Raw genomic sequence first — 24,238 nt, 5'->3', positions numbered from 1 at the left:
GCTCTGGGCAGCCTAAAAACAGTGAGCAATTCAATAGCAGCAGTTCAATCATCCACAGCTGCAGATCGATCAATGGATGGAGTCTTTTGGAGGAGTTAATCAGCCTAATCTCGCCCTACTGTCGCAGCTGCAACCTCTCCCTACGCTAATCAGAGCAGAGTGACGGGCGGCGCTATGTGACTCCAGCTTAAATAGAGGCTGGGTCACATGGTGCTCTGGCCAATCACAGCCATGCCAATAGTAGGCATGGCTGTGACGGCCTCTTGGGGCAAGTAGTATGACGCTTGTTGATTGGCTGCTTTGCAGCCTTTCAAAAAGCGCCAAGACAGCGACGAACACCGAACCCGGACTTTTACGAAAATGTCCGAGTCCGTGTCACGGACACCCCAAAATTCGGTACGAATTCGCTCATCCCTAGTCGTTACAGCTGTGGTGATATGCGTAATTAGTTTTTTGTTTTGTTTTTTAACTGTTTTCAATGATAAAACAAAACATCCGGTTACGGGGGGGAGCAGCAAATAGCAGGCCGCGACGAAGACGAGCCTCCCTAGTGCCACATGCCATGCTTGGGAGACTCGTCCAGCAGCAGCCGTGCGGGGAGCTGGAGCGACACAGGTGCCAGGGAGTTTGGTAAGTAAAATCTATCAGGTGCCTGGTCATGGGGAGGGGGGGGGGGGGTCATTATAGGGGTTAGATAACCCCTTTAGCAAGTTTTAATATTTTTTTTCTGAACACTGAATATACTGGTACTTTTTTCAAGTTTTTTGACCCTGCAACCTTTTGAAAAAAGAGAAAAAAAAGTACATGCTTCAAAGTAAAGTTTGTGTATGACTCCTTTTGCATGGAGATTTGCAAAAAGCTACAGAAAGCAGTTTTAGCAGAAGTAACATAAATGCCTCCTTCCTTTCAGTCGCTCAGACTTTAGCTGGGGACCGACTGTACACTGGCATGACCTCACAGTCAAAACAGGTAGTTTAATGCCCATTCACTTAAAAGGACACAAGGGCATACTGTTTATACAGTACAAGGGCATTGATACTACAGAACATGTTACCCAATTTGCCCAAGTACCAGAATATAATTTGCCTGTGTGGGCAGAAAGGATGTCTCGCTGTCTGACTAGGCATATTTGGCATTCATCAGTGTTGCAAAGCTTGATTAAAAGTCTTGTGGCGCTGTAAACACTGTCCATATAATGTTATTCTAACATTGTGCAAGAAACCAGCTTTCCCAGGACCGTGAAAGGCAAATCTGCCTAGCTGTGACATTATTTATGAGTGAGGAGGGGGATTTATCATGGTAGATTTAGTAATGAGCATTACAGCTCCATATGGTTGTAACCCAGCTTCCCCAGGACCTGAAAAGACAATCTGCCTCGTTTAGACGCCGTTCTACAGAGCACTAGTGAGACCTCATTTGGAGTATTGTGCTCAGTACTGGAGACCATGGGCCAGATTTATCATTAGCTAAGGTCAGAATAATGGAGTGAAAAAGTCCCAAAAAAATGCGCAAACGCTAAAACTGCGCACAAATTTGCGACTTTTTTTCTGCTCTGCGCTATCCTCGCCAGTTTTCTGAAAGTGGGCGTGTTTTCTTATGTAAATTAATCTCTAGACAGATTTACTATTGGGACTATTTAAAAAGTTGCAAAAAAGTCGCAATTTCACTCCAGTGAGGACCATGCTTATCTTATGAGACTTTTTAATAGAACATGCAACTTTTTCATAAAAACGTGCGACTTTTTCGTAAAGATGTGTGACTTTTGTAAAGCTGCTTACTGACGGATAAACTGCTACCGTCAAACCACATTTATCACAGTCTTAAAGGGCCGATCATAAAACTGACTTTAGCCATATGTGAAAGTGGAGTGAGCTGTCAGTCATGATAAATCTGGCCCCATATCTCCAGAAGGATATTGATACTTTGGAGAGAGTTCAGAGAAGAGCTACTAGACTGGTACATGGATTGCAGGATAAACATGTATAGCTTGGAAAAAAGACGAGACAGAGGGGATATGATGGAAACTTTTAAATACATAAAGGGAATCAACAAGGTAAAAGAGGAGACAATATTTAAAAGAAGAAAAACTGCTATAAGAGGACATTGTTTTAAATTAGAGGGGCAAAGGTTTAAAAGTAATACCAGGAAGTATTACTTTACTGAGAGAGTAGTGGATGCATGGAATAGCCTTCCTGCAGAAGTGGTAGCTGCAAATGCAGTGAAGGAGTTTAAGCATGCATGGGATAGGCATAAGGCCATCCTTCATATAAGATAGGGCAAGGGGCTATTCATAGTATTTAGTATATTGGGCCGACTAGATGGGCCAAATGGTTCTTATCTGCCGACACATTCTATGATTCTAGACACAATTTAGGAGGGGCGAGGGGAATTTACATAGGCAGATTTAATATTCTACAGTGTCCTGTAGGGAATAGTGCAGCCCTGTACTTCCACCCACACCACTATATCTACCTACATGGATGATCCATCCTAAATGATGGCCCCCAACTGGTCAACGTTCCCTAACTAAACTAAGTGCACGGGTCTAAATCCAGCAGAAACAGAAGATAAAATATTCAAGCTAAAATATGATATCAGGAGTCGTCCCAGAAGATTGGAAATTAGCAAATGTTGTGCCCATTCACAAGAAAGGTAGTAGGGAGGAATCGGGCAACTATAGGCCAGTAAGCCTAACATCAATGGAAACCATACTTAAGGAGAGGATAGCTTTTAATACTGTCCCACATAGAAGGCTTCTCAATAAATTGCAGTCTTTGGGCTTGGACTCCCATATTGTTGAATGGATTAGGCAGAGGGACAGACAACAGAGGGTTGTAGTCAATGGAGTATATTCAGACCATGGTCTTGTTACAGTGGGGTACCTCAGGGATATGTTCTGGGACCCATATTGTTTAATATCTTTATCAGCAAAATTGCAGAAGGCCTCGATGGTAAGGTGTGTCTTTTTGCTGATGACACAAAGATTTGTAACCGGGTTAATGTTCCTGGAGGGATACACCAAATGGAAAAGGATTTAGGAAAACTAGAGGAATGGTCAAAAATCTGTCAACTGAAATATAATGTTGAGTATAGTGGGCAGACTAGATGGGCCAAATGGTTCTTATCTGCCGACACATTCTATGTTTCTATGTTTCTATGATATCAGCTTCAAATAAGGCAGGGTCAGTACCACAAGGTAATGTCAGAAATATCATCGGCAGTCAGAGACTAGGTTAAAGTCAAAGCAGAAGTCAAGATCCAGGAGTTCCAAAATGTTGCCAACAGCTACCTGTTTAAATCTCCCACTGACAGGAAGCATGTGACATCAGCACCTAGCATGATAGGCCTGGCGTCCCTGATAGGCTGACCATCCTTTCAGTGGAACTGGTTGCCACTACATAGGTGTGACCATGGCTGCACCGCAATAGAGAGGCTGACAGTTAAGTATGGGACAGTACTCCCCCCTTCTACACGGACCAATGGACCCTTAACCAAAGGGTTTATCAGGATGAGGTTTATAAAAAAATTTGATGAACTTATCACTATGTATAGCCTTGGCTGACAACCATGACCTCTCCACTGGGCCATTTCAATGACTGAAAAATCAGAGACTACATGGCACTCCATGGTATAACCCATAAAATCACAAGAGTCCATAATAGAATGCTTTTGCTGGCATAACACCGTGAAGCGTGTATATTGGTGAGGGCTCAGACTGAGGCTCCTAAACTGCTTGATTCACCTGGAACCTCTTGAACTGCTAAGACTTTAGAAGAGAGAAGATGCCATGGCATCTGCTTCTCTCTTCTCAAATCTCACCATAACCTTTTTAGTGGACCAGGTACTGTACTCACCTGTCTGGAATCTAAGAATTTGGAGACTTCAGTCACTTCATACTCCATCTGCTCCTGTACCTCAAAAGGAGCAGGAGGTTTCAGAGGCGGTATTAAAGAAGTGACATATTAGTAGTAAAGACCTATGAAAAAAGTTATGAATTTTGAATGAGTCTGGTAACACAAGACATAGTATTAATTACTTGAACAATATTTTAAGGACCAATAAATCAAGAAGCAGGTTTACCAGAAGTTTCTTACGCAAATTTTTTTATAGAGAGCCCAGACTGTGCACAGTTTATTTTCAGAAATATGAACTTCTGGATGACAAAAGAGCAACATCGCAGGTGAAAAACAAAATTGCAAAATTACAGCAAGATATCAGTAGAGCTATTAACTTGGTTGTTTATGGCAAATTAAGACAAAGCTAAATGATCTACCCAATCGGACTGACGGTCAGAAATAGAACACCTTTAATATTTTTCTAAAGACTGATGTAGCCATTCTATCTGACCGTTGGTTTCAGCATTAAAGGCTGAAAGAAAGATTAATTACCCAATTTAGTATTACAAAATTTAGAAAAAATTTCACACCACAATCTGAAACAGTGACTTCAGGGATACTAATCTTGCTAATTCTATCCATAACAGCCCAGACAACTGTTTTCCCCTGTGAAAGTGGAAAATCAGTGATGAAATCCATAGAAAGGTGAGGACAGGGCATTTTGGGAATGGGTAAAGGACAAAGCTCACCAGCAGGATGTATCCTGGGGGTCTTGGAACGAGCACAAACCCCACAAGCCACTATGTATGCAGAAATGTCTCCAGACATAGGGGCCACCAGTAATACAGAGAGACAAGTCTTTTTGTGCCAGAAATCACTGGTTGTCCACTTAACACTGAATCATGTAGGTTGCCCAGAAGGCGTAGACAGAAATGGCTAGGGACAAATAAATTAACTAGGGTTGCTTCGGGTATCAAATACCCAATCGATACTTTTGCCTAGTATCGACCTCAATACCAGGATTTGCCTTTTTTAAGGTATTAAAATAATTGGTGGCAGTGGACACAGGGTCCCCTCCCCTCCTCCTCATTGCTGGCCGCTGGCAGCTTCTGATCGGAGCCCCAGCATTGTAATTCTGGGGCTCTGATCGGATGCTACTGAGCCCTGGCTGCCATGGTAAGCTTCCTGCTGCTGTGTGCATTATGCACAGGGCAGCAGGGAGAGTGTAAAGTCCTAGATAGAGCTCTATCAGGGTGAACAGGACAAGGGATCAAAAGATCCCAGGTTCTGTCACCTGCGGTTATATCTCCGGCCCAAAAAACTGAACACTTGCCTGAATGCATTTTTTTCTATAGGAATGTATTAGTGCCAGATCCGGCATTAAAATACCACAATGCAGGAACCGTCCTTCCGGTCTGCGCATGCGAATAAAAATAGAAACGGATCTGTTTGTCCGTATGACAAACGGACAGACGGATCCCTTCTTGCAATACATTTGTGAGACGGATCTGCATCCGGATCCGTCTAAAAATGCTGTCCGTTTGCATGCAGATTGCCCTTGGCAGTGTCCATATGAAATGCCATTGAGGTAAGAATATACCCGAGAGGACACCTCCTAAACCCCAAACATAATTTTTTCCAGTTTTGGATATAAATAGTTATCATGAAGTATGTATAACACCATTCTAACATGTTGTATATGGGACACCCAATCTGCAGAATAAATCAATATGTCATCAAGATATACAATGACAAATTTCCCAATATGTTCTCTGAAAATATTGTTCACCAGGTTCTGACGGGAGGAATATTTCTGAAACCAAAAGGCAGACCAGATGAAAAAGGGAAAAGATGTCTAGAACTGAGATGAAAATAAAATCTTCAATATTTATTTGGCTTCATGTAAAAATACATCTCCATATGGAAAGCGGTAACACAAACAACGTGTTTTGATCTAACAGATCTTAGTCATGGTATACCTGGACCAGGTCCTTGCATGAGATACACTGGTAGTGCTGGCTTGACTCCTGATTTACACCCTCGGGGTTATTAAACTCTGTCTTCCACTGATCACCCTCCCTTAATATGAATAAAGTTAAAAGCACCCCTGAGGACAAGTTTAGTAAATTATTGTGGCCCCAGAATCTGGTTAAACAAGTCAAAAATAAAAGCGGCAAAGAGTACTGATTTTGTTCTTTTTTAGTGACAAATCCAGCTCCCATTGGAGACACAGAAGACTGATTATGACCTTTCAGCAAACTTTCCTGCATATATTCCCTCATGGCCTGACAGTCAGGACCAGAGAGATTATAGATCCTCGCTTTGGAATACTTAAAGGGGTTGTGCAGCAATTTATATTGATAGCTTATCCTTAGTTGTTTGAAGATGAGGCAGCACTCCTGGTCTGTGGAGCAACGTAGTATAATTACAAGTACTCGCTCCATTCAAGTAAATGGAGCGAGTACTTGTCATTACACTGCACTTCCGTGACAAAGTGCAGTGTAATGAACTGCTGGAAGCAGCACTTGCATGGAGCCCCATCCTTCTCTTCAAACAGCTGATCAGCGGGTGTGGTGGGTGGGTGTGTATATATATATGTATGTGTATATATATATATATATATATATATGTATATAATATATATATCGCTGCACGACCTCTTTAACACCAGACAATAAATCAGTGGCACAAGTATATGATCTGTGCGGAGGAAGATAATTAGAAAAGACATCACTAAAATCCCTGATATATTCAGGGACCTGTTCCATCTCCACATTGAGACTAGCAAGGAAGACAGACAAGTACTGGCATGCTCGGACTGACCCACAGGGGAACAGGTGACTCTCCCAGTGGGCCCCTGAGCAAAGGAGCCCCTAATCTCCCACCTCCTGCACAAGTGGCACAATACACTGACTGTACTGCATTTAGGAAGGTAGTGTACAGCATCTAACCAGCCTAATCACAAAAAAATAACTGGGTAGTTAGATTATTTCACAAAATACCTAGTTTATTATTATAGATACATCAGGTGGCTGACATAGCTTTTAAGTAAGAGGAAGGACAGCCAGCATCATCTTTCACCAGGGACCTTTCTTCTCTGCAGGGGCCCCCATAATAAATCATATTGTAGAATCGTGCTGTTGCTGTGTGAGCAGATGGTATCTGCATGTATCTATACAGTGGTCCCCAGAATGAGTTTGACTTGTGGGCCCTAGGCACCCCATCAGACACTGGGTACTGGAACATTAAGGCCCCCAAATCATCAGAAGTCCAGTTAATGAATGGATTATGTAGGTGGAGTCATGGCTGATAATCATCAGCTGGCAATTTCTCCATAACAAAGATCAGAATAGCTCCAATGAGCATAGACATATTAGAGGTATAATATTCAACAAAACCCTTGGAGCGCCTTTGAAAAATGAAACAATCAATCTGATTGGTTGCTCTGGGCCAGTTTTGATAAATCTCCCCCTTAAAGGGAGTCTGTCAGCAGATTTACCCCTTTTTAACAGTTGCCATTATGCTGTAGCCGCAAAACAGACGATTAACACGGTACCTTTATACGCTTTGGTGGACTTTTAAATCGGCCAAAAACGAACTTTGATGAGGGCTCGCAAGTGCCCAGGGCGGAGTCCACCGTGTTGGAGCCCAGGCAGCTCTGCCTCTTCGGCTCTTATCCCCGCCCAGCCTCCTCCTCTGCTCTCCTATCTGTTGTCTCTCCCCCTCAGCGAGATCCCGCGCCGACGCGATAACTTCCTTGGCCGGGGCATGCGCACTGCAATGCCCATTGCTGACACGGCATCGCAGTAGCTTATGCGCATGCCCCGACCAAGGAAGTCATCGCGTCGGCGCGGGATCTCGCTGAGGGGGAGAGACAACAGATAGGAGAGCAGAGGAGAAGGCTGGGCGGGGATAAGAGCCGAAGATGCAGAGCTGCCTGGGCTCCAACACGGTGGACTCCGCCCTGGGCACTTGCGAGCCCTCATCAAAGTTCGTTTTTGGCCGATTTAAAAGTCCACCAAAGCGTATAAAGGTACCGTGTTAATCGTCTGTTTTGCGGCTACAGCATAATGGCAACTGTTAAAAAGGGGTAAATCTGCTGACAGACTCCCTTTAATCCTTTTTTCCTACTGAAGCTCCCTCTGTCTTGAGGAGACCCAGTAACACCCAGCAGCATAGGTTCATCAGTGGAATCGGACACCTTGGAAAAGTTGGATGGCAAATCTGGATGGAATAAGGAACGGGTGTGGATGAATGTTCTCTTCTGCATTCCCTAAGTTGTCTGGCCAAATGTCAGATAAAGTATAGCTCAGTAACAGGTCCTTAATTGTGTCAGGCAAACCCTGACAAAAAACGAATCTCAGGAACCAGTCATTCCACTTGGAACACACCGTTTGCAAAAGTCAGCACAATACAGTATGCGCAATATGACGTAATGAAAGCAACAGATTTATCAAGCACAACTCTGTCAGGTTTGTCATAAAGTAAACCCAGTGCAGAAAAAAAAACATCTACAGATGAAAGCTCAGGAGAAGGCCTATTCCTGGGATCCCTATGCAAAAGAGAAATAGTGATCCCCACTTTCTGTACCTTGAAAAATGAGATCAGTATAGTTGGTTACCATAGCAATAGTCCGCTGTAACAGAGAGGCTGATCTCGCTGCCAGAGCTACGTGACATACAGTCTCTATTGCAGTTTCATATGCTTGTAATCCAGCTTACAGGACTCTGAAAGGGAAATCTGCATAGCCATGGCATTATTTGGGAGTAAAGATTTATTTAGGTACACTTAGTATTTAGCAGTCTGATTACAGCTCCACATAATGAGTTACCCAACTTTCCTGAGACCCCAAATGAGAAATATGTCTAGCTATGCTACCCTGTGGAGAATTTGTCACAGATATTCTTAATCATCAAATCCAACAAGGTATTCTGCAGTACTATGGATTTACCAATCCATCAATAGGCATTGAATTCTGCAGTCTGGTAAAGCTAGGTCTATCTCTGGGTGGTGGGGGGCATATTGGTTATAAGACATGCTCACAATGCTTCACTGATACATTGTGTAAATATATCATATGGTACAAGGGGGACGTAATCTGTTGTCACCAGTGCAGCTGCACAGTGTTGTTACCCAGGTTTTCCAGGACCATGGGTGGAGATTTAGCACTATATAACTACTTCGCTCCCATCTTTTTATAACCCCAAGGGAGGCCAAAACTGGCCCCAATTTTTTCCCCCACTAAGCCATGCCTCTAATGCTGTCCAATAACTATCTATACATGCCCAATCCTGCCGAGTTTCCGTTATGCCCCCTTAGTGCCCCCACACATTAGTTATTACCCTGATGTACCCACACTGTGAAAAGCCCCCTTAGTGCCTCCTCAAAGTAGTGTTGCCCACTTTGTGCCTCTTCACTCTTAGTGCACCTTATACATACATTTTGCCCTATTAGTACCCCACTAACAAAAGAGCTGCCCCATTTGTGCCTCCTTACAAAAAGTGATGTCCCTGTGGTTTTAATAAAATTAAAAGTTTTGTTCCCATAGCCAAGTTCCCTCATCATCATCCCCGGCCTGTGCTCAGGACATGTATACAGTTAAAGGCCGGACATGACCCAGCCCTTCTGGGATGGCAGGACGGCAGACAAAATCAGGACTGTCCCGCCAAATCCTTGTAGGTTGGGATTTATTTAACAATGAAAATTTGGTATTCAGCAGTCTGGAAAAGACTGCACATAAGTAATGGTGTTGACACTTGGTACATACAGTACCAAGTTTCTGTATATACTACATCCATAAATATAGTATCAGGGCAACCGTGAGTTGATACTATATATGTAGTTGGGTCTCCTGAATTCCTCCACTTGATACCCAGTTTTTCAAAGCTGCTGAAAGTGAAATATACCCCAATTATGAAGTGAAGGGAGGAATTATCACTGTATCACTAGACAGATTAACTATTCAGCTGTCTAGAAAAAATTAGTGACTTTCCCTGTAGAGCTGTATATGAGTGCTAATTAGCTGTGTAAACACTACTTGGTAGTATTGGTACTATGGCTGGTTCTATATATGTACTACAGTTGGTACTATGGCTGGCACTGTTACCAAATCCATTTAGCATATTAGAACTAGGAGATTCCTAGACACACTACCTCACATCTATACAAAACGCTACAATCTATGAACACCAAAGGTACCCCTGCTTACATAACACATTGGGAGAAGGACCTGGGAAAATCCTTCACTACAGCAGAAATAGATCAGATCTACCTGAGATCCCATGGCTTCTCACGATGCATTAGAATTCAAGAGCATTCATATAAGACAATGACCAGGTGCTACAATGACCCCAGTAAACTCCACCACATGGGATTAAGGGACAATGACAAATGCTGGTGTTGCCTAGTAGAAAAGGGCTCATTGAGCCACATATTCTGGTCTTGTCCACTGATCACAGGCTACCGATCCCAGGTGGAAAATAGAATAAACCTGATATGTAATACTTCTATAAAACTCTCACCTATCTCGGTATTATTGTGGCTTTCCTTGGACAATTGGTCTCCCAGGACATCTGACCTTCCTACACTGCTGGTCCAGGCAGCTAGATCTTGAATTCCTCTTCACTGGCTTAACCCAAACCCCCCTGATATCGCCCAATGGCAGACAAAGGTTGATCAAATTTACCTCATGGAGGAGTTGGCTGGATGGGCCAACAGACCCCATTTGAAATTTGTTAGTGTCACGACCCTTGGTCATGGTCGTGACTCCTGTAACCGCATACAGTTGCCTGCGGTCTTGGTGTTGTTGTCAATCACAGGTGAGGGCTATAGTATGTTGCCTCACCTGTGGTTGCCGCTGGCAACATTGTGTATGTGGCAGCAGAGCAGCCTGAGCAGTGCTAGGCAGCTTGCTGCAATAGGCATGCGGTTGCACCTGGCAACCTCTCTTTATAGGTGTGCCTTTTATCGGTGTGCACAGGGTGTTATATGTGTTGTGTGCACTTCCCCTTTAAGTTGATGTCTTCCCTTCCCTGGTGTTTGAAGGGTTAACTTCCTTCCTAGTGCGTGTGTGCACTGGGTGTGTCTCACTGTGGGTGTGGCTACTTGGCCCTATAAAGCCTCAGTGAATAGTAATAGTTAGTTAGTGGGGGTTCTTCAGCCATGCTTGCTGGAGACATCCTCCTGGTTACTTACCATCTGCCAATGAGGGCCACCCTGGTGGTCATAAACGTTATGTCTGGTGTTAGTTTATGTCTTTAGTTTATCTGTTGTTGCAGCATATGGTTTACTGGGTTCCCATGTGATGTCTGTTGTGTGCTGTGTCCTTTGTGTTGGTTGTGGATAGCAGCACTTGCACGTGGGTTCCAGGTTGTGTGTCTGTGGCAGGTAAGTGTGGTACTAGTCTCACTTACCTGTCATTGCCATATGTCTTTTATGTTCCCTTTTTCTATGTAGCTTGGCCAGTGAGACTCCTGTTCCTCCGTGTCTAGGAGGAACGGGTTGTCTTACCCTGCTCCTAGTCCAGGGCCACCCTGAGGGCGAGCAAGAATATCAGGTTCCGGTGTATGAGCCCTCCTACCTTCAGGGTTGGCTCATACGGATAGGAGACAGGATCAGAATTAGGGATGTGTAGGAGGTGACCTTCTCCCTTATTCCTGTCCTGGCCATGCTCTGACCACCCATCTGCTGATACCGCACGGCTGAGGGTTTTCCCCATCTTCAGCCATGACAGGTAGGCTCCTTGGAAGGCCTATAGAACCAAAAACCTATGCACATGACATAAATCACTCACCTGCAAACTCATTAATACTCTCACCAACCAATGAAGCCCCTGGCGTGTTCAACAGATTGATAAACCAAAATGACTATTTCGCTTGGGAAACGTGTGACATCTGGAGAATCACAATATCTCTCCAGGAAGCCAAAACAACGCTCCTAAAATTTATACCCAATAATTATCTCTCTCTCCTAAGAAGAAATGCCTGCCAAAAGAGTAGACAACCACACAATCGCTGTGGAATCCTGAAAGTAACCACTGAACACAGACCTCAACATATTAGCCTATGTTCAAGGCTTCAGACTGGAACATGCTAATGGCTGATGTCAAACTATAGTTATTTGCTCCTGTTTACACCCAATGTACCTCCTCAACCCTTTCTCCCTTCTTCCTCCCCCCTATCTACCCCACCCTTCCCCCCCCTCCATCTACCTCAACGTCCTTAGCCATACCTCTCACAAGCAATCTTTTGTAAATTACGATAGTTCAAGGGACCTGCTTGTTGTTCGGGTCCTAACCGTCGCATCTTTACCTATGTAATATGGCTTTTCCTAATATCCTGTTTCTCATTTATACAAAATGTTAATAAAAAGATATTTGATTAAAAATCATGGTCATGGTCTGCAATTGCATTATGAGGCAAAAAAGAACAAGATAAAGGAGATTATTTTTTATTTATTTTTTTATTAGTTTCCATTAATACATGGTAGTACTTCTGTACTATTATGATGATGTATGGGAAAATGGGGTTAAGGCAACGTATATAATGTTTAGCATTCTTCTTTTTCTATCATAATCCACCTAATAATATGAATGTTTGTGATTTCATTCACTCCTATTTTGCTGCTTGATGGACAAAGATCTAGCCAACAGTACTAGCTACTATCAATATTTGTTAGCCGGTACTATATACGCAGAATGGAAATGTAATTTGTATGACGGGGTAGCAATTAGCAAATATTTGGGCGAGTATGCATCATAAGTTTGAGAATTCGCTATTATTTTCTTGATTGCAAAAATCGGTAATGTAATATGCGCGTATTGCGCGCGCAATACAGACGTGCGTGGGTCACTGTTGCTAAATTTTTTAAGATGCTAGAAGTTTCCTGAGACTGGAGAAAATGGTTGGCATGGCAACATTTACAATAGCTTTATATGCAGACAGAGTGCTCCAATATATTCGCAATTAAACTAATTGATTAATAATGCGCATATTTTGGTGCAATACGGGCAACTTCACATGTTAGCTGGTCTGACTACATATTACTGATTGGTGCACTAAGTATTGTTGTGAACTTGTGACATCACAGCACTACGTCTGCAGCATGTATGTATTGACAGCAGAACCTAACACCTTGCACTGGAACCTACAGCTATCAGCTACACTATATAATGATCTAACCTACACTATCTGTAATATAAATATAAATATATATAGATATATACATATATATATATATATATATATATATATATATATGTGCTAACTAACTATCTAATGTAATGAGTAGAAGGCACAGAGCAAAGCAATGACACTGCTCTCTCTCTCAGAACTTAAAAAAACTGTAGAAAATGGCTGCTGGGGAGGTTCTTATATACTAAGGGGTAGGCAACTTTCCTATTGGTTGCTAGGGATGTTGCTAAGCTCAGACAAAGGCATTGCAGCCTTCTCATTGGCCGACAAGCAAGAAACAGGGAGGGATATTCTAAATCATCGCAAATTCTCGAAGTGGCTATATTCGCAATTACAATTGGCTAATCGAATATTCGCGCCCAACAATATTAGCAAACACTCATGGCACAGCATACCTTGGATAAATAATAGAATCAGACGACTTGAATCTAACCTACATAATCCCTATTTTTCCTGATGAAACTGGGGTAGTGTCTGTTGGTCGCCATCAACATGAAGTTGAATCTGCAGGTTTCACTGATGAAATTATGTGCCTGTGGTCTACTGACATGTACACCGACTGCGCTTTCAAAATAGATCTGATAAATGACTAGTAGACTAATAGAAATATCTGCCATATGTAATATTTTGTTAAATTAAGTTGACCGTAAAGGTGATTCATAAAGAGTCGAGTTTCTACTGGAGTGTGTGTAAATTGCTTGTAGAACATGAGTAGCAGCCCTGACAGGACTGGTGAGCTATATTGATCTTTACTTAGATTCACTGAATAAATAATGGTTGCCATAGTAATTGAGCATTTATGACAAGAGTAGTGTTGGGCGCGAATATTCGAATAGCAAATATTAATAGCGAATATCGGCACTTCGAGAATTTGTGAATATTTAGAATATAGTGATATATATTCGTATTTTCGAACATTCTTTTTTTTTTTTTTCCATCTGAACCCATGATCCCTCCCTGCTTCTTGCTAGTGGGCCAATGAGAAGGCTGCAATGTCTGTTTGAGCTTAGCAACATCCCTAACAACCAATAGGAAAGTTGCCTACCCCAGATGACATGCAGAATGCAAAAATAAATTCCCCATTAAAAGTGTCCTGTCTGACCCAGGAAGAAGTACATCAGCGACTTGAAAAGATTAAAATAGACAAATCGCCAGGACCGGATGACATACACCCCCGTATCCTAAAGGAATTAAGTAATGTCATAGCCAGACCCTTATTTCTGATATTTGCAGACTCTATACTGACAGGGAATGTCCCACAGGATTGGCGCATGGCATATGTGGTGCCAATATTCAAAAAGGGGCCAAAAACAGACCCTGGAAACTATAGGCCGGTAAGTTTAACATCTGTTGTGGGTAAACTGTTTGAAGGTTTTCTGAGAGATGCTATATTAGAGCATCTCAACAGAAATGAGCAAATAATGCCATATCAGCATGGCTTCGTGAGGGATCGGTCATGTCAGACTAATTGAATCAGTTTCTATGAGGAGGTAAGTTCTAGACTTGACAGCGGCGAATCAATGGATGTCGTATATCTGGACTTCTCCAAAGCATTTGACACTGTACCACATAAAAGGTTAGTATATAAAATGAGAATGCTCGGACTGGGAGAAAACATCTGTATGTGGGTAAGTAACTGGCTCAGTGATAGAAAACAGAGGGTGGTTATTAACGGTACACACTCAGATTGGGTCACTGTCACTAGTGGGGTACCTCAGGGGTCAGTATTGGGCCCTATTCTCTTCAATATATTTATTAATGATCTTGTAGAAGGCTTGCATAGTAAAGTATCAATTTTCGCAGATGACACTAAACTGTGTAAAGTAATTTACACTGATGAGGACAGTATACTACTACAGAGGGATCTGGATAGATTGGAGGCTTGGGCAGATAAGTGGCAGATGGGGTTTAACACTGATAAATGTAAAGTTATGCACATGGGAAGGAAAAATGCAAGTCAACCGTACATACTAAATGGTAAAACACTCGGTAACACTGACATGGAAAAGGATCTAGGAATTTTAATAAACAGCAAACTAAGCTGCAAAAACCAGTGTCAGGCAGCTGCTGCCAAGGCCAACAAGATAATGGGTTGCATTAGAAGGGGCATAGATTCCCGTGATAAGAACATAGTCCTACCACTTTACAAATCGCTAGTCAGACCACACATGGAGTACTGTGTACAGTTCTGGGCTCCTGTAAACAAGGCAGACATAGCAGAGCTGGAGAAGGTCCAGAGGAGGGCAACTAAAGTAATAACTGGAATGGGGCAACTACAGTACCCTGAAAGATTATCAAAATTAGGGTTATTCACTTTAGAAAAAAGACGACTGAGGGGAGATCTAATTAATATGTATAAATATATCAAGGGTCAGTACAGAGATCTATCCCATCAGCTATTTATCCCCAGGACTGTGACTGTGACGAGGGGACATCCTCTGCGTCTGGAGGAAAGAAGGTTTGTACACAAACATAGAAAAGGATTCTTTACAGTAAGAGCAGTGAGAATATGGAACTCTCTGCCTGAGGAGGTGGTGATGGTGAGTACAATAAAGGAATTCAAGAGGGCCATGGACGTATTTCTGGAGCTTAATAATATTACAGGCTATAGCTACTAGAGAGGGGTCTTCCTCTGGATCAACTTGCGGGATAACAGGCCGAACTGGATGGACAAATGTCTTTTTTCGGCCTTATGTACTATGTTACTATGTTACTATATAAGAAGCTCCCCAGCAGCCATTTTCTAGAGGTTTTTTTTTATTTCTGAGAGAGACAGCAGTGTCATTGCTGTGCTCTGTGCTTTCCACTCATTACATTAGATAGATAGCTTATATACAGTATATATAATACAGATAGTTAGTGGGAGGTATTCAGTGTAGGTTAGATCGTGATATAGTGTAGCTGATTCTGCTGTCCATAAATACATGCTACATACATAGTGCTGTGATGTCACAACAATACTTAGTGCACCAATCAGTAATATGTAGTCAGACCTGATAAAATCTGAAGTTTCACTTATTGAACCAAAATATGCGAAAATGTAGCAAAAGTGACCCACACCTGTATTGCACCGCGCTTTTTAGACAAATATTACATTGACGATTTTCACAGCCAAGAAAAGAGAATTTGCGAATATATGACGAATATTCGACAAAATATTCGCGAAATATCGCAAATTCGAATATTGCCCCTGCCGCTCATCACTGCAGAGAAGAAAGAAATCTAGAGCACCTTGTGTGATTTTTGTCACACACTAATATTAATATTGTGTAGCTTTTAATTCTTGATATTGAAATACGACATATTATATAAAAAAGTAAACATATAACAAAGAAACACTTATATTTTATTGTATTACACAATTAACCTTAAATTGTGTCTTGCAAGTTGGGAATAACTGTGCACAATATATAATATATAAAGTACAGTCAAGTAATATCTAGTGGTTCATCAAAATTAATAATACACTTTACAAGATTTGGTTTCAAAATTCAAAATCAAAATGAGATTGATGCTGCTGGAGCCTATAAGCAGCAAACCCTTGGAGCGTGCATGGGCCAAGGAACATCCCCTGGCCTGTGCACTCTCCTACTCAGCGCAGCAGGTGTGATGACATGACTGCATGGGGAGAATGGCATGTGCTCCGTTCATCAGAGGAATGGGAATAAGTTAGATTTACTTTTTTTTATTGATGCTACATGGGGCATAACTACTGTAATGGGGGCACTAAGGGACAGACACTACTGTAAGGGGGGCACTCCAGGGGCAAAACTCCAGTTTAACGGCACAAAGTAGGCATTACTACTGTGTGGGAGCACTATGTGGGCATATCTACTGTGTGGGGTGCCAATGGGGCATGACTATTGTGACAGGGTAATAAGGGTGCATTCTACTGTGAAGAGGGCACTAAGACGGAATGACTACTTTGTGTGAGCAGTAAGGGGGCATGACTAATGTGTGGAGGCATTAAAAGGGAATATTTACTATATGGGGACACTAAAGGGCATGAATACTGTAAACGGGCACTAAGGGGGCATTTTACAGAGAATGTCATAACTACTGTGTGGGGGCACTTAGGTTGCATAATTGCTGTGAAGGGAGCATAACTATTTTGTGGGGCCACTAAGGGGGCATGACTACTACATAGGGACACCAAGGGGACATAATTACTGTGAAGGGGCACTAAGGGGACATTTTACTGTTGTAGCTTGCTGTGCTAAGCTGTTTGTCTAGCTCCCATTTACCTCTATGGCGTGCTTGGCCAGTTCTGTAACTCTGCCTCTCCTGGCGATCCTGGTTATTTCCATCTTGGATATGAAAGGCCAAGATGGAGCTACCGCTTTAAATGCAGTAATATTAGTCATTTATTAAGGTACTGTTTGTAGCTGGGATGCCTTGGTAAGTCAGTCTCACATGTATATGTTCTTAAAATGGATGTGTGGCGGCCCTAAAAAAAAATATCTGTTACATGTCTGTTTTACACTGTAGCCTTAGTTGCAGATTTCACTCTTTTCAAATGAAGTGTGAGATTCATGGCAAATCCATACAATAGAAAAGCTATTAGGTATTCACACGGAAATTGGTGCAGCTCTTCTGCATGTTGACATGCACCTGTGTGCAGGTACTCCTAACAGAGAGACAGGCAGGCAGCTGTAAATAGGGTCAATATCTGAGAGGGGACAGGAATCATGAAAACTGTAGTCTTTCATGTTGGTATTCCAACTCTCAAGATAGGTCAGTATCAGTGAAGGTCCAACTACCGGCACCACCGCCAGTTAGCTGTTTGAAGGGGCAGCAGCTCACGTTTGAGCCCCTTCATAGTATACCAAGCACGGAACACTGAGGATAGGTAATCCCTGATAACACTGTACATATTTTAACCCCTTCAGGACCCTGCCATTTTTCCCCTTAAGAACCAGGAAGTTTTTGGGAAATTTCACATGTCACTTTATGTGGTAATCACTTTGGAATGCTTTTACTCATCTAAGCCATTCTGAGATTGTTTTCTCGGGACACATTGTACTTCATGATAGTGGAAAATTTCAGTCAATATTTTTCATTTTTATTTAAAAATAAAATAAAAATTTACAAAAATAATTTGAAAAATTCACAACTTTCCAAATCTGAATTTCTCTGCCTTTAAGACAGATGATGTGATACCTCATATAATAGTTATTACTTTTCATTTCCCTTTATGTTCGGATCATTTTGTGAATGCAATTTTATTTTTTGGGGACATTAGAAGGCTTAGAAGTTTAGAAGCAAATCTTGAATTTTTTCAGAAAATTTCCAAAACCCACTTTTAAAGGACCAGTTCAGGTCTGAAGTCACTTTGCGGTGCTTACATAATAGAAAGCACTCAATTTTAGAAAGTTCACCCCTCAAGGTATTCAAAACTGATTTTACAAACTTTGTTAACCCTTTAGGTATTCCACAAGAATTAAAGAAAAATGTAGATGAAATTTCAGAATTTAACTTTTTGGGCAGATTTTCCATTTTTCCAGTAACAAAGCAATGGTTAACAGCCAAACAAAACTCAATATTTATTACCCCAATTTTGTATTTTACACAAACACCCCATTTGTGATTGTAAACTGCTGTACGGGCACACAGCAGGGCGCAGAAGGAAAGGAACGCCATATGGTTTTTGGAGGGCAGATTTCACTGGGATAATTTCAAGTTGCCATTTCACATTTGAAGACCCCCTGATGCACCCCTAGAGTAGACACTCCAAAAAAATGACTCCATTTTGGAAACTACACCACTCAAGGTATTAAAAACTGATTTTACAAACTTTGTTAACGCTTTAGGTGTTCCACAAGAATTAAAAGAAAATGGAGATAAAATTTCAGAATTTCACTTTTTTAGCCGATTTTCCATTTGAATCCATTTTTTCCCGGTAACAAAGCAAGGGTTAATAGCCAAACAAAACTTAATATATGTTACCCTGATCCTATAGTTTACAGAATCACCCCATTTGTGATCATAAACTGCTGTACGGGCACACAGCAGGGTGCAGAAGCAAAGGAACACCATGTGGTTTTTGGAGGGAAGATTTCACTAGGATAATTTTAAGTTGCCATGTCACATTTGAAGACCCCCCCCGATGCACCCCTAGAGTAGAAACTACAAAAAAGTGACCCCATTTTGGAAACTACGGGATAAGGAGGCAGTTTTGTTGGGACTATTTTAGGGTACATATGATTTTTGGTTGCTCTATATTGCACTTTTTGTGAGGCAAGGTAACAAAAAATAGCTGTTTTGGCACCGTTTTTATTTTTTGTTATTTACAATTTTTATCTGACAGGTTAGATCATGTGCTATTTTTATACAGCAGGTTGTTACGGACACGACAATACCAAATATGACTGTCTTTATTTTTTACGGTGTTCACCTGAGGGGTTATGTCATGTGATATTTTTATACAGCAGGTCGTTATGGATGTGGCGATACCTAATATATTAACTTTTTTTATTTGTTTCACTTTTAACACAATAAAAGCATTTTTGAAAAAATCATGTTTTAGTGTCTCCATATTCTGAGAGCCATAGTTTTTTTTTATTGTTTGCCTGAATGTTTTATGTAGGGCTCATTTTTTGCGGGATGAGGTGACAGTGAACTATTTTTCGGGGGCATACGTCTTTTTGATCGCTTGGTGTTGCACTTTTTGTGATGTAAGGTGACAAAACAAGTTATTGTCAGCATTAGGGACAAGGATATTACTGGTCTATTAGGGGCCAGCTGTTCCGTTCTGAAAAATACGGAAAACATGGACGGTCATCCGTATTTGCGGATCCGTTTTTTGCGGACCACAAAATACATACAGTCGTGTGCATGAGATCTAAGGGGCTGGATCTCACAGACTACAAAGTAATATTGCATGTTTTCTTAAAGTTTTTTTTTTTAATTTTGGGCAGCCAGTGGGCGAGGGAGACTATATAGTAGATAGAAGTCTTTGTCCACTGTTTAGTTTCCGCGCTGACGTACTGCAACCCAGCACACAGGTGACATGTGGTGTTTGAATCTGACACTGATAGAAAATATGGTCGAGTGCATGAGTCCTGGAAAACCCTTTAAATTATTATACAGTGCTATCTCAGCAGATTACTACTCTTACTAGTGCACTGTAGTTCATTAGTGATGAGTGGCAGGGGCAATATTTGAATTTGCGATATTTCGCGACTATTTAGGTAAATATTGGTCATAAATTCCATTATTTTCTTAATTGCGAAAATTGGCAATGTAATATGCGCATATTGCATGAGCAATACAGGAATGCGTGGGTCACTTTTGCTACATTTTTCAAGATGCTAGAAGTTTCCTGAGACTGGAGAGAATGGTTGGCACGGCAGAACATTACAATAGCTTTATATGCATTCATTTGGAGTGATGTAACTCCAAAATGTATATCCTTAAAATACCTTTAAAAATTAAATATTTACACAATAGCTTTATATGCAGATAGAGTGCTTCAATATATAATTAATTATGCGTATATTTTGGCGCAATACATGCAACTTCACATTTTAACTGGTCTGAGTACATATTACTGATTGGTGCACAAGTACTGTTGTGAACTTGTGACACCACAGCACTACGTCTGCAGCATGTATGTATGGACAGCAGAATCTATCACAGTACCTAACACCTTGCACTGAAACATATCAGCTACACTATATCACAATCTAACCTACACTATCTTCCACTAACTATCTGTATATTATATATATATATATATATACAGTATATATATATATATATACATATATAAGCTAACTAACTAATGTAATCCCACAGCAAAGCACAGATCACAGCAATGACTCTGTCACATCTGCAAAATACTGCATACAATGGCTTCTGGGGAGGTTATTATAGTAAGGGGTAGGCAACTTTCCTATGGGTTGCTAGGGATGTTGCTAATCTCAGACAAAGACATTGCAGCCTTCTCATTGGCCCACAAGCAAGAAGCAGGGAGGGATCATGGGTTCAAATGAAAAATAATCTTGAATATTCACGAATACATAGCACTATATTCTAAATCTTCGTGAATTCTCGAAGTGCCGATATTCGCGATTAAAATTTGGGATTCTAATATTCGCGCCCAACACTATAGTTCATGTGATTGCTGCTAAAAACAGTACACCGACATAAACTAAGAGATCCATATGTGAGTTCTATATAGTCATTGGTAAAAAAGTATGTCATTGGTAAAAAAGTATGTAAAATAATGCTTTCTTTTTTTCTTCTCAAAGAACGACATGGTCTAAAAGATCCTAAGAAAGTGGATGATCTACGTCATAGGATCATATCTTGTTTGAAAGAGCACTTAGCTTTGGATGGTCAAAACAAGCGACAGCTAGACGTTGCAGCAGTACTTAGACTCCTTACAGATCTGCGAGCTCTGTGTACATTGGGACTACAACGTATATTTTACCTGAAGCTTGAAGATTTGGTACCACCACCTCCTATGATTGACAAAATGTTTATAGATACATTACCCTACTAATCTAATTAGTTAATGAGTAATATTTCAGATTGTCTTAAAGCTGTACTCTATATCCAAGAAATCTGAGCATTTTTTTAATCCAAAAAGGATTTTAGCCAGTGTTGTTGTCCATATTAAATGCATTTTTAGAAATAGCCACACACTTTCTTAGATCTTTCACTTAAATGCAAAATATTTATCCAGTAAAAACTGACATAGGGCTCACTCAATGTATACCTTTAGGGCTATGTTCACATATGCTCCCAACATACATGCTAAACATGTCCATAGGATTTCATAAGTCCAACAGAGGCAAGAAGAACGTCCTTTCAGCCTTCTCTAAAATAGGGTTGTACACTATGCTATTCCATAAAGTGGCATCCAGTAATTTAAAGGTGTTTTTTCTTACAGTAGGACCCTGTGGGTGATGGATGCCACTGTATGGCATCTAGGGGTGGGCGATATGGCCTAAAATCTATATTGCGATATAATTTTAAGCATGTGCGATATATATCGCAATATATTGTTTTCTATATTTGGGGGAGGGGTTAAACTTTTTATTTATTTATTTTTTTACTTTTTTTTAAAAATAACTATTAGCCCCCTTAAGGGCTAGAACCCTTGTCATATTCACCCTAATAGATCTCACGTGCGCCGTGGCCGCCGGGCGCTCCTTCTTCTGTCTGTGCGGCGCATTGCTAATGCCTATAGCATTAGCAATGCACCGCACAGACCTATGAGAAGGAGCGCCCGGCGGCCACAGCGCACGTGAGAATAATGCTGCTCACTGACGTATCATGGCAGCCAGGACTTCAGTAGCGTGACTCCTGGCTGCCATGTTAATCGATCGGAGCCCCAGCATACACTGCTGGGACTCCGATCGGAACTGCCGCTCCGTGATATCGCGGTCCGGCGATAAGCATAGAATCCATATTGTGGCACAAATTTATATTGCATATCGCCTATACTGCCCACCCCTAATGGCATCTGTCAGAAGGATTTTTATAGTGCATATGTCCCAAAATATATATTAAACCAAGGCCATAAACATGATGTTAACAAAGCCTATTTTGCCTTACAATACACTTTGGGGGTCATTTACTAACAGATATATGTTAGTTTTCTGGCGTATATGTGTTGCAGGTTGCGGCACAAAGGCTATTTGTGCAGCAATCTGAAAATTTTCCCCGCTCAAGCCAGGTCTGTGCGGACGCCTCTTCATAACTTTGGTGGAGCCACCGCTAACGCAGGGTTAATTAAGACAAAAAACGCCATCTAAAATGCCGGTCTTAATAAATGACCCCCTTTGTTTTCTCAAAATATGAAGCACATTCTACATTACTTCCAAATTGTAAATGTCTACAAAGTTATTACCATACACATTTTTGTGTTCTTTGTTATGTACAACCCATAAGAATATTTTTGATGTGTAATGTCTTTTTTGTGATCACTTAATGTGTTCTTATTTATTAGATGCTAGCTGACAAAAATAATAAGGAATATAAACTTTCAAATCACTATCATAAGATAATATCTATTGTATGCAATTAATGTAACAAAAAGATAAATCTGTATTGATCAGTACTAAGAAAATATATACTGTGTGTGTGTGTGTGTATATATATATATATATATATATATATATATATATTAGCGCTGCCCATAATTATTCATACCCCTGGCAAATTTTCTCAGCTTTTATTCACATTTGAGCAAAAAGTGTCCAGTCCAAAATTATTCATAGCCTTCTCAATAATCAATAGAAAAGCCTTTATTGGCTATTACAGCAAACGCTTCCTATAATTGCAGACCAGATTTTTGCATGTCTCCACAGGTATTTTTGCCCATTCATCTTTAGCAATGAGCTCCAAATCTTTCAGGTTGGAGGGTCTTCTTGCCATCACCCTGATCTTTAGCTCCCTCCACAGATTCTCAATTGGATTCAAGTCTGGACTCTGGCTGGACCACTCCAAAACATTAATGTTGTTGTCTGCTAACCATTTCTTCACCACTTTTGCTGTGTGTTTTGGGTCATTGTCATGCTTAATTGTCCATTGGTGCCCAAGGCCAAGTTTCTCTGCAGATTGCCTGATGTCGTTGAGAATCCTCATGTATTGCTCTTTTTTCATGGTGCCGTTTACTGTGATTAGGTTCCCTGGTCCATTGGCTGAAAAACACCCCCAAAGCATTAGGTTCCCATCACCATGTTTGACAGTGGGGATGGTGTTTTTTGGGTTGAAGGCTTCTCCTTTTTTACGCCAAATAAAGGAAACATCATTGTGACCAAACAATTCCATTTTTGTTTCCTCTGACCATAACACAGAAGACCAGAAGTCGTCTTCTTTGTCCAGATGAGCTTTTGCAAAGGCCAAGTGAGCTTTTGTGTGCCTTATCTGGAGAAGTGGAACCCAGCAGTGTGCAGTGTCCGATGGATTGTCTGCCTTGAGACATTGCCACCAGCAGAGCCCAGATTCACCAGGATGGCCTTGGTGGTGATCCTTGGATTCTTTTTCACCTCTCTAACTATTCTCCTGGCCAGCACAGGTGTCACTTTTTGCTTCCTACAACGTCCTCTGAGATTTTCCACAATGTGGAGCATCTTGTATTTTTTGCTCAAATGTAAATAAAAGCTGAGAAATGTTGTTTTTATTTCCCACAATAATGCCTCTTGTACATCATCTTATTATCTTTTGGGAGACGCCTATGTCATTTCCCATCAAAAAATT

General features: G+C 41.1%; 1 protein-coding gene across 1 annotated transcript in view; it reads left to right on the top strand.

The window, feature by feature from the left end:
* The window catches only part of NR4A3 (nuclear receptor subfamily 4 group A member 3), a 192,604-nt gene extending 170,560 nt beyond the window's left edge, over positions 1 to 22,044 (top strand). The window contains exon 8 of the mRNA XM_044294265.1: positions 21,280 to 22,044. Coding sequence (XP_044150200.1) covers positions 21,280 to 21,533 — 254 coding nt within the window. The 3' untranslated portion in view covers positions 21,534 to 22,044. The remainder of the gene's footprint in view (positions 1 to 21,279) is intronic.
* The last annotated feature ends 2,194 nt before the right edge of the window (positions 22,045 to 24,238 follow it).

This window comes from Bufo gargarizans, chromosome 5 (genome assembly GCF_014858855.1).
Source record: "Bufo gargarizans isolate SCDJY-AF-19 chromosome 5, ASM1485885v1, whole genome shotgun sequence".
Lineage (NCBI taxonomy): Eukaryota > Metazoa > Chordata > Amphibia > Anura > Bufonidae > Bufo > Bufo gargarizans.
The sequence above is the reverse complement of the archived record's forward strand: the minus strand, read 5'-3'. Positions and strand labels throughout refer to the sequence as shown.